This window comes from Siniperca chuatsi, linkage group LG12 (assembly GCF_020085105.1).
Source record: "Siniperca chuatsi isolate FFG_IHB_CAS linkage group LG12, ASM2008510v1, whole genome shotgun sequence".
Lineage (NCBI taxonomy): Eukaryota > Metazoa > Chordata > Actinopteri > Centrarchiformes > Sinipercidae > Siniperca > Siniperca chuatsi.
Window position 1 is genome coordinate 6,816,828 of NC_058053.1, and position 12,149 is coordinate 6,828,976.

Sequence of the window (12,149 nt, forward strand, 5' to 3'; positions counted from 1 at the left end):
TTCAGTATGCAACTTACAGACACTGAGAAAAGACTTTTCAGTGAAGTAGGAAACATCTTGTGTCCAGCAGTTAAAGAAAAATATGTGCATATTCATTTTTCAATGAAATGAAAGAAATAGTACATGTTTTTTTAAGATTTGTTTTTAACTTTTTCATTTCTTAAAAAAAAAAAAGAAAACCTACACAAATGATCCTTCAAAGCAGAGTATTCTGGAGTCTGGAGGATATCTTTATTATTTTACATACTGTTAGGTTGTCTAATCTAGAACAATGCATCATATTTTATAAGCCCATCATATGTATTTGCATGTAAAATCTTATTTTATTGTGTCAAGTATAGGGTGGAGTGAAGTATAACATGGCAAAGAATGGAAATGCTCAAGTGAAATACAAATACCTAAAATTTGTACTTAAGTACAGTACTTGAATAAATGTATTTAGTTACATTCCACCACTGGTGATAGGACTGAACACAAAACTGTGGCTGTTCTTTAACTCATAAATGTTGTTGCATATGCTGCAAAAAAAGGCCATTCATTTTCTGAGGAAACATTATTAGACTGAACATATTGATACTTAACTGTAAATATTGTCAACTTTTCTCTATGAGCATTGCAACCTGAATCCTCCTTTGGATAGTACTTGAAAATTGACTGTCAGTGCCGTATTTTGTAAGCATAAAAGCATCAACCACCTCTTCCCCCGAATCTACCTGTTGTCATGACGACCCCCGCTAGGACTTTCCGTCGTGCATGAGGGGAGGTGAAGTTGTCTGTCAGCTCACTGAACTTATCCACCACCAGGCGAGAGACGGCATCAGCCAGAACCTGGAATCACACATACACATACACACACAGAGACATGCACACAGACACGCAACAGGAAGAAACACACACACATACACACAGCCACACAAACACGGGCTTGTGTCAGATGTGTCAGCTTACAAAGCGCGTCTGATGTTATCCTCCCCTAGAGCACCATGTACCTGTCACAGTGTTCGCATTCAGCTCCAAACAAAAGTCAGAGTGTTGAAACGGCAACAAGTGAAACTGGGTTGACCCCCTGAGGTATACCTAACTGTCTTTCAAACAACGCTGTTTGAGTTTGGCATGACAGTTATAATTTTCCATCTCCCTTCTGACTGTGAATCACAAAAAGCAAAAACCAAACCAGTAAACCTGAGCAACAGATGTGAACAAAGTGTTCGTCGACATTGCACAAGGTTTAGAACTCTGGGGGAACCTCAAGTGAACTTCACACATCTTTTGTTCTTGGACAGCCACCTCCTCTTGCTGGCTCTTTATCCACTGCTAATGTGATGGAAAATGACGACAACCAAGAGGAGAGACGACGGCTGGATAACCACAAATTAAAGAGATTAGTCCAATATTACTTCCCTGCTACTTTGGAGTCACCCACTCGTAGCCAGATCATTTGACTGTCGAATGCCAAGGTCGTCTATGGTGCAGAAATGACTGTTAATCTCTAGGGGCACAAAAAAGTGGAAGTACCAATTACTTAGACAAAAAACACCTATGTCCAATAAATATTTCCTTTTGGGAATGAGTAAAAGAACACTTATTTTTATGTTTTTATGGTTTGAGTGTCAACAAAACCAACTCAAACTATAAAATACAAAACTAAAGTTAACATGTTCTTTACAACAGCAGTGGACTCCAACCATTTTCTCCCATTAGTTCCTTGCCAGATGGAAACAGGCTGCAGAAATTAAATACCAAGCGACAGAGAATTAATAGCGCAATTAGTGGGGGCGCTATCGTTAAAATGGGGTTCTTGTTGAATAAATCAGTTGACAAGTGGAGAGAGTAAGTAAAGGGGAAAAAAGGCTGTTGATAGTGTGTTCTGCTGATTAGCTTTGCCGACAGTGTTATCTCTCTTCACACACAGGCATAACTATGACAGTCACCTCTACAGTGGCATCAAAAGCAACTATATGCCCTTAGTCCCTGCACACCTGATGTGAATGAGGTTTTAATGACAGTTTGGAGCAGACCACTTTACAACCCAAATCCAAGACAAATCCAGGGGAGGTCGACACAGACTACGATAAACAACAATGCTGTCCTGTTTAGTTCTGGCCACATCTTCTGTCTGTCTGTCAATCTGAGGAGTAACTGACCAAATTATACTATGATGATCTAATCTAATAAACCATTCATTTTAGAATACACTCATTACAGAGAGGGGCGTAATTAATCTGAAAACTTTTGTGCTTTACCAAGATGAAAACGAAGCAAATGAAGCAAATGAGAAGCAATATATGGATCAGGTACTGGCATCTTGATTATCTGCATGACAATGATTATCTGGATCCAATGTGTAGGGTTAAAAAAGATGATCTCTTGGAGCTTTACAGCTCCATGTGCTTCTAAAACCCATTTAGTCTTTCTGATTTCTGTTCTGAAGTTCTGTCATTTTCGACTCTCTTCTTAAATTCTAAGTACTATTTCAAGCCTACTGATGATTGACAAGTTTAAGTAAATGATGCAATGACAGCTTTAATGAAGGCAGAATTTGAAAAATGAAAATTATGTGTCTGATATGCCATTGCATTCTTTTTAAAAGCAAGGTGAAAAAACTGAAAAAAGGTAGATCTGCTGTTACTTCCCCAAATAAAATAAAAAACTCGTAACTTTGAGAGTTACTGCCAGTGATTAACATTGTGGTGTCAAGAGTTTCTTAAAAACTGAAAGATTATTTAAATGTGTCCCATATTGACTGTCTTGCATTGTATCTACAAATTCATGAACCCATATCCAAAATAAATATTATATAGCACAACAGTATGTGAGGAAGCACAAGTGCTTTGTGTATCCTTCTGTCTTTCAAGGTAACCTAGCAAAGCATGACTGTGTACATTTTTGCTTTTAATTATAAGAGTATTCTAACAAGCTAAGTCACTTTTAACTATTGTAAATAGAACTTTATTATAAAGAGCTTACAGGCCTGATGCATTCTAGAAAACCTGATACAGGCTGTAACTCAAGATCACAACTCCTAGGAAAGATTTCTTTGGCTTCTTAAATTCACAAAACAATATTCATTCAAAATAATTCATACTTTCAAGTCCTAAAGCTTAAAACAAGGTAGACCTTTAATGCACTGAGACAGAAGAAAGCATCTGGCTGATGCTTTGATGTCTTGGCGAAATAAATTAAATGGTTGAGTTTCTGTTCTGATTCTACAAGTATGACAATGTATAAAGAAAATAAAAATCTTACCTGGGGCAGGTGAAGCTGTAATCCCTCTCTTGGTATGGGTTGCCGGGATGGTGTCTGGTCTAGCTGCATGTTGAAGAGAGCTGAGAGGGCGGCCTGCGCTGCCCGGGCTTTAGCCAACTTCTTGTTGCGCCCTGAACCTTCAAACGTCTGTGAATCCACTGTTACTGACATCACAAAATTCTTGGCATGACTCTCCCCACTCTCTGAGACAAAGTCATATTTGAGGCCTGGCCTAAGCTCATTGAGGATCATGACTGGGTTTTTGCCACTGGAGGGCGAGCTGAAAGCAGATGGAGGGGGCAATGGGGCCTGGACAAGGTTGCTGCCAGGAGGTGTGGGCAGTGGGTACTCCCCTAGTGAGTTTAAGGAGCTGCTACCATTGGAGCCTACATAGAAGGATTCTTCAGGTGCGGCTGGTGTCTCAAAACCATTGAAGAGCATATCTGGGAAGTCAGCTTGGTCAGATGTAAAGTCTGTGTTCACCGTTAGTGTTCGACCCATGGCCAGGTGTGCCTCAGAGGCATTAGGGAACTGGACGAAAGAACGCAGTGCTTTCTCAGCTGCATTTAGTTTAGCCTTCTTCTTAGTTGGGCCCATGCCCTCAAACATCTGTCCATTGACCTCCACAGTCATGACAAAAACTGGTGCATGGACTGGTCCTGTCTGAGACAGCAGTTTGTACTGTAGACCTGGTTTGATTTCGTTCAACTGCATCAGAGCATTCTTGGGCAGGACTGGCCCTGGTGTTTTCTTACGCTTTTTGGCCCGGAACTTGGAGTGTGTGTGTCCATTGTTTCCCTCTTCTAGGGGGCGCTTTCGACTGCCCAGGCCACTTCCATTGGGGAGCTGTTCAGCCACTCCCACCCCGTCTTTGCAGGACACGTTGTCCAGGTTTCGGTTTTCCTTAACGTCGGTGCTGCTCGAACCTGCGGTGCCCAGAAAGAGTAACTTACAACGCCTTCGTTGCAGGATCTTGTAAATGCAAAATTTATAGATTCCTTTATCACTCTTTGGAACTGAACCAATGATTTGTGTTCCTTTATGAAAGCAAGAAAAGCTGGCTTTTAATTTGATTGAACATATTAACCTATAGTCTATTGATATTACTACAAACAGTAGAACACCATTGGTACATTTACTGTTCTTAATAATATGCCAAGTTCTTAGAAATGTACCTTGATCAACATTCAAAAAAGCATTTGGAATTCATTTTTTGGACTATATTTTGGTTACATGGTATTCAATTTTGAAATTAACCTTAATCTATCTTAATCTTAATCTATTTTAATATATCTTCATAGTTAAAGTTGTAGTTATGAAGTCTTGTTATTCTAATGGTCAGCGTGAGAGAAATATATTTTCAAGTAAAATAACTACTGTACACTTTTCAGGTTGCAGTGTTAAGGGTCTCAAACATAAATGCACACAAATACGAGCACACATATCAACACTCAACATAGACACACAAACACACAGAGAGCTGTTCCTCATCCACTCTATCAATTTTTAAATCACTTCAGTGCCTACAGAGAAATTAGGTACATTTTAAGTGTTCAGTTTTAAACTGCAGGGTCTGAAATATACTGTACTGGGGAACACATATCACTGAATCCAGTTAGCAAAGTGGATGGAATATTGGCAAAAATTTTCATTTATAACATCCTTCAGCAAAGGCTTGATAGGTTACTCCTTGCGGTACTCAGGAGAAAGAGAGGCCGCAGTGTGCATGAGAGGGATTGTAGGTTGGGTTGAGGGAGTGCAGGGGAGGAGTGCAGGGGGAGGAGCTGAGGACCAGGCAAACAGGAGAATACATCAAAGAGGCAGAAGGAGAAGACTCCACCTACTGCAGGATCCTAAAGGCTTGACTGGTGACACGGTGGGAGGTTAAAATGCTGTTTATCCGTTTTACATAAGATTTTGAAAAGAAAGACTCGTATTTAAAATGAAGAAAATCTGAATTCAAAATCTGTTTCTAATGAGGTGCCATTCATAAGACCCTGCGCCTCTGAGATCCCCCCCATGGAGCTTGTGAGAGAACACTCTGCAAAATGTACTGACATGCCGTTACCATCTGCATACTACAACTGACATGTCTAAAGGCAAGAAAAAAAAGACACTTATTCCTAAGATCAAAAACACAAACTGCATATCCTTCAATTCAGAGCATATCGCAAAACATGCAATACTTTTTGGTGTGTGCTTACATTCTGCAAACTGGTATTAGAGGTTTGCAAATAAACAAGGCAAAGGAGGGACAGCGTAACTGTGCACAATAGTAGCCAAGAAGAATTTATACCTATCAAAATGGTGATAGGTGAAATTTGAGTGTTGGGCAGGGATACAATCTCTGCCAATGACCTTTAACCACCATAGATACTGAAGCATTAGTTGAGTAATTTTAGCTGTGGTGGAAAATTGTACATGAGGACTTGGACTCTCATTCGGAATGAATTATCAAAAAATTTGCAGCATGTAGTACTGTAGTTCATTATGTTTCTCTGCAAAGGACAGAATGCATACAGGGGACTTAGGGAAAGTAGAACTTTCAGCTACTGGAAATTTGGGGATTTCCATTGAATTGAATAATAATATACTTAAATACACACGTTTAGATAGCAATCAATACCTCTCCTCCAGTTATATTTGTGGGGTATAGGGACCACTAAGCCAATTAATTTTTTTTTAATCACATACTGAAAACTCTAGCATGCTGCACAGACAAATACAATGAATATAATGGCACACAGAAAAAACTGGAGCTCCCTTTCTGCATTCCAAAAGGGTTAAAATGGAAACTATTCATTTTATGGTATATTGCAGGATGATGGATATCCAGTAGGACTCCAGAGCCTAAGACCACATCAGAGGACAAAAGCCATAGAGCAACAGCCATGACACCATGCACTGAATTATAGCACACACATGCAGTTGTGGTCATTATCATGCCAGCATCTGTGTAATCAGCACCCATTAGTTATGGAAAGACAAAAGATCCCATATGCTTGGATCTTCCAGAGCTTAAATCCCCTGTGGGGTTTGCATGAACCAAATAATGCAGACAAAAAATGTATTTTATCCCAACTTTATTCTAGTGCAACTTGTTTTTTGGGCTTTTGATTTGGAATGATTCATGTGATTAAAGAATTTCAAGAACTGCTAAGGTTGTCACATAAAAGTTAAAAATGATTTCATGTTTTTCTCTGGTGTTCCCTTGGTATTAGAAAAGCAGACTTGTGTGAGCTCCGACTGTGTTTAATCTTCAAATACATCATCTGACTAAAAATGTAAGAAAGAGGCTTCAGAGGCTTTGAAAGACAACAAAGACTATTTTGCAACTCTTCTTATTTGACTTAACACATAACAACATGCTTCTCCTCGGAGCAAAAACACTGAGTATGACACTACAATAAGAACTGTTCATTTGTATTGCAGGTTAGGGCACTGCTGGGATGACAGCTCTCTTTGAATGTGAGTTCAATTGTTAAGGTGTGGGGGGAAACACATTTAGTCATGTCTTTCCGTGCCTTCTGAGGCTCAGTTACTGAGTTCAAACCAAAATGTCTAATTAAAGTTCAATAAGCTGGAGTGGAGAGGATTTTCTAAAGAGAGAAATGGAGGTAGAGGGAATCTGTAATATGACCTGAAGCCTCTCAGATATAATGATTAGTTCTTCCCTAAAAAAGTTTCAGTAAAATCAGCGGTGTGTATTTGTGTGTGTACGCACTGCTCTGTGTCTTGGCTCAGGTAAGGACAAATGATGGCTCCCATGATGCTCATGGAGGGGCAACTAAATGAGAATATAATTAGCAACACAACAGATACAAACAGTTTTTTTTTTTCATTTTTCAGACACACGTTTAGGAAACATATTTGTATGTACAGGTTTTGCATGTAGTTTGATTTGTTTTCCGTTGTATTGCATGTTACGATATTTTATAAAATGTTGGCTAGGCACTATACTAATACTTGCGTAATATAAGTGAGCAAAATGTGTTCACACTGATTACACATCAGAGAAGTACAGGAGGATATACGGGCAGACAGAAAAGAGGGAAAGAAAAATACAGGCAGACATTTAAAAGTAGAGACCAGCTATTGCTCAGGCAGGAAGACAGACAGACTGGAGAATGAGCAAAATCAGAGCCTACTCACTCATATTCTCCTCCTCATCCACATCCATGGTGACGGGTTTGTTCTGACCTGAGAGCAGCCTTGCCCCCACTGCACCTGGGGATCAGAGGACATAAAGGTGGACTGCATAAGCACGGACAGAGTCATATGCATGCATGTAAACACATTCAAGGACCTTGAGTGGTTACAGTGATGATACATTTCTTGATGCTCCAGCACGCACACACAAAGCAACACACATATTGTACTGTGTAAGTAGCCCGTGATAAAGGCATATAAATATTCAGAGACTGAGAGATATCAAGGTGAGAGAGGAGGCCAGGGCTGACAGGCCTTAATAGCAGGAGCAGTCTATTGTGACTTTAATATCCCTCCGATTAGACCTTATTTCCCACTGCCTGCTGAGAGATGTACAGCTAGTGACATGGCCAAGTTACTCCATCGCCACACACACATACACATGCAACTTATCCCAAGGTGGAGAGTGCAATTAAAGCTCCATTAAGCAATGTTTTTCACACTAACAGAATCAAATGATTTCATGCAATCTGAAATGTTCGCTCATGCTGCCAATTACACTGACAATGAACACCCAACTCTGAGGCCATATACGTTTTTTTCAGTTTTCTGCAACTGGCTCTGTTTTGCCATTTGACAATGAGTGGCTAATTAAGAAAGCCTAACATCCAGCAAGTCTTCTCGAAGCTTTTGGTCAGTGTCTGACATGGCATAAGCCAACAATGAACGGGAGGTAGGAATGTCAACTTGGTCGTCTCTCTCCGGATGGGAAATGCCAGGGGGTCAAAACCAAATACGTCAAGACTGAACTTTTAGAACATTCTTTTTTTTCTGGACACTTGGGGGCAAAGGAACACTATAAAAACACAATGCTGACATGCTGTCACTTTATAAAGTAGCTGGTCTGCACCAACTTTGGAGGGCAACAATGCTAAATTCTCCACTATGTTCACCAGCTAGTTGGTAACTTTGTCTGTCTGTCTGCTGTTTGGTGTTATAGTGTAGAGTTGTTTATCAGAGATTTTTTTTTTTTTTACTGCAAACAGCTGCCTGCTACAGCTGGAAACAACATTAATGAAAGCAGTGAGGAGCGGGCTACAGTCTGGTAAGCTCACTTCTTTCAACTCCACCCTCCATCATTATGAGCCCTCCCCAGAAAAATAGTTGACAGTACTACAACAAAATTTAAATATGACATTCCTTTAATTTATAACAAATTGTTCGAATCACAAATTTCTTTGATGATTGATGTCAACCATAAGGTTTGCTTTTGATCATCCTTTCAGCCTGCTGGACATCAATTTAATGATCTCCAAAAATATCCTTTCAGAAAAGGTTGCACCACTGGCTCATACTATACTGCTAATTGCAGAATTAATAGTTCTAAGAAAGTTTTAACGGCACGACTTCCCCCATGTCTCCACACCACATAAAAAGGCATAGCGCGACAAAAAAATATTGCTGAGAGCAGGGCAGATGAGTGCAGACTGATGAAACAGACTAACAGAGTAAGTTAGATGAAAGAAAGGGAGAGTTAAAGCAGCAAAGAGGGAAAAGGCAGACAGGCGAATGACACAAAGAGACAGAGAGAAAGCAGGAGAAAGATGGCATTGTGATATAGAACAGATTGTGCTGATTCTACTCTCTCTCTCTACTCGTCTTCCATCAGTGCCCCCATTCCTCAGCCAGACACTTTCTTAAGCTAAACTAAATGGGCTAATTAATCTGGGCTAATGGTGGGTGACAGCAAATATGCTAGCACAATTATCACCCTATTAAAGATTCATATTCCAACCCATAATTGAAAATGAAAAGGTGGGGTGAAGGGAGGATGGGTGGGAGTAGGTCCAACAGAGTGGAAGATGAGAGTAATTTTTCTCAGGTAGCAGGAGCCAGGTGCCCCCAGCCCCCACACACTCATCCAGCAACTCAAAACCACATCTACACGCAAGACTAGTTGCACTACTTACAGGTAGTTACTTCTGCAGTGCATGCTGCTGTATGATTGCATGTTTCCAGACTTTAAATTTTAACTGGCTATAAATCATTTTAACATCTGAAATTGGTATTTCACTGTCAAATAAAGTCTACTGTCTCTTCATGTTAATGGTGTGGCTAGATGTGGAATTGGGCAATAATGCATAAATGAATTACAATCAATACATCCAAATGTAAAACTAAATATTAAACAAGACTGTGGTTTTATTCACACACTTCTGCCTCCTTCATACGTCCTCCAACACACACTGCTGTGTAGTTTAATCACAACGCAACGCAAATGTGCCTGTCAGTTTTGATTTTCAGATGAGACCGCCTTGGCCATAAATCTGTAACTATTCCCGAAATCAGGTGCAATCAATGGGGAGAGTCCCACAAAGAATTCATAAAATGAGTCTATGAGTGTGTGTGTTTTGTGTATGTGTGTGTCTTGAGAAGTAAATCCGGAGGTAAATGGCTACGCAGTCCTAAAGGGCACTGCGCTTCAGAAAAAAACACCATCAGCGCATTCTGTTACCTAAAATGAAAGCTCATATTTTTGTGTTGAGTGAGATTCATGATCCATCTAAAAATCGTTCTATAATCTTAAAAAATACACCAGTGTCAATGCGGATATCAGTGTACTCCAAATTCTCAGAAATGGAGACACATGATTATTAGGAGAGATCAGTGTTGTGCTAAATGTATAGTGAGTGTGTCCTGTAAGTGTGTGTGGATGTTTATGTTTCAATGTGACATTCTTCTCTTTGACAAGGTCATCCAGGTCATGTTAAGCCAAATGCTGAACAAAAATGACACATTAGAGTAATCTAAATCCAGATGTCCAAAATATATCAAGTTGTCTGACAGTTAATAAAGGAAAAGAAATAATGTATTGCCTAAAGGAATGCCTAATAAGCTTAAAAGTTAGTAACATTTCCTTTAATATGGTCCAATATTATTTTAAGATTGGTAGTACGGCCATCAAAAATACTCACAGGTATATGAGCTGCTTTGTTAAAATGGCTGGTAAATGATTTCAGAACCAAACAAAATGTGACTGAGTTGAGCCATGCATATACTTTTTGGAACAAACTACTGATGTTAAAGAGGAATATGTATCTCTGCAACTTCTGAAGTAAATTTCTCTACATGAGAAATTTGAAGGACTGTCAGCTACCTAATGTTGACCACTGATGAGAATATGTTATGCTATCAAACAAATACGATTTACACATCTCATGGTCTACATTTGGCAATAGGGAGATTTATAACACATTACGAGCACTAGCCAACAAAATTGCTCAAGAAACGTGAAGTACAGAACATCAAATATAGATGTTTTCTGAAGGCGTTTCAGCACTTTCTTTTTTCCATTTTTGGACATTAAAGCCTGCAAAACTAATTTGGACATTTGCATGCACGGAGATTTATAAGACATTGGTCAAAGCAAGGCAGGATCCTTGATAGATTTTGGTATTGACCATTTTTGAACACTCACAACTGAAGGAGTGGATTTAAAGTGAGTCAAAAGAACCAACAGTGAGGGCTGCCGACTATCTCCCTCTATATGCATAAATGATACTGCGTCATCAAGTTGTGAAACGGTTTGGTTCCAGGTAATTCTGAGTGGACGCCAAGGGAGGCAGGGAAAAGAGAAAGATGAGAAATAAGATGAAAAACCTCAAATTCAATCTGGCACGGTGAGAGGGACTGAGGGGAAATAAGGTGGTTTTGATTTGTCTCTCATCCCTCGCTTGTGCTGTGACGGAGCGATAGAGCATCGCCACCGTGTAGGGAGCACCAGCAGCAGCCAACTGACGGGAGGAGGTGGGGTGGGGGTGGAGCGAGGGATGGAAAGGTAAAGGTGAGGGAAGAATAGAGGACGAGAGAGATAGAAAATTCAATCCTATTCCAAGTAAAAGAGAATCATTATCTCCTCTAAAACAGAAGGCGATGGAAAGGTCTGCCCTTGGCAGGCTGTGGGGTTCAAACTGTCTAAAACAAACTGCCTATGAAGGCTGGTGCAGGAAGTCAGATTTCCCATCAAAATAATTTCAGACCAACTTCAGACCTTAAAAAAATACACTGAAAGCCAGAGGCATAAATAATTAAATAAATAATCTTGCTTGCATGAAGGGCTAACCTTTAATAATTAAAAAAAAAATAATCCAAAACTATTTTGGCATGCACGGCATTAGTAGCTGCATTTACAACTGGATTGTTACGAGTTCTACGCAAAAACTTAAAAGGTAACCCGCAAATGGAGCACAAAGCTAAAATACATCGAGTTGAAAGGTCCACTGGTGCAAAGACGCAAAACTTAGCAAAACAAAATTAGCACTGTAGCAATGCATTAGCGTACGAAGCAGCATTTTCCCTTGAACTGCACAACGCACTGGATCTATAGTTTCACACAGATCCCATTCTCTGTGCAGCTCTCTCCAAGATTCCTAAATGCTCTTGTTACATTCAACCCGTCTCCAGCAAATGGTCTAGGTAATTAACAACATAAGGATTTTAAGAAACTTATGTCCAGAGCTGATGCCAAAGGGCAGCTTGTTGGGGGAAAAAAACTATAGCTGTGCACTTTTTAACCTCTTTTAATTGCATGTTATATGCCGCGGCAGTGGCAACTCTTCAATCTTGGGAAGGGGATATCATTCCCTGTAACCTCACTGACTGTCTCAGTGGCATAATGGGATTATGGGATGCTCACTGTGCTTTACTCATAAGGTAAAGCCTGCTTTTAGTCTCTGTAGTACCTTATCTACCTG

At 39.9% G+C, this 12,149-nt stretch overlaps 1 protein-coding gene across 12 annotated transcripts in view; it reads right to left on the bottom strand.

The window, feature by feature from the left end:
• Positions 1-12,149, bottom strand: part of adarb1b (adenosine deaminase RNA specific B1b) — a 118,570-nt gene that overhangs the window by 11,731 nt on the left and 94,690 nt on the right. For 9 of the 12 annotated variants that reach the window (XM_044216084.1, XM_044216082.1, XM_044216083.1 and 6 more), the window contains 3 exons: positions 7,399-7,473; positions 3,247-4,172; positions 714-828 (listed from right to left, as the gene is read on the bottom strand). In XM_044216084.1, coding sequence (XP_044072019.1) covers positions 714-828; positions 3,247-4,172; positions 7,399-7,426 — 1,069 coding nt within the window. In that variant the 5' untranslated portion in view covers positions 7,427-7,473. Of the gene's footprint in view, positions 1-713; positions 829-3,246; positions 4,220-6,970; positions 7,034-7,398; positions 7,474-12,149 lie in introns of all 12 variants that reach the window. The other 3 variants (XM_044216078.1, XM_044216075.1, XM_044216077.1) reach the window with 1 other exon arrangement.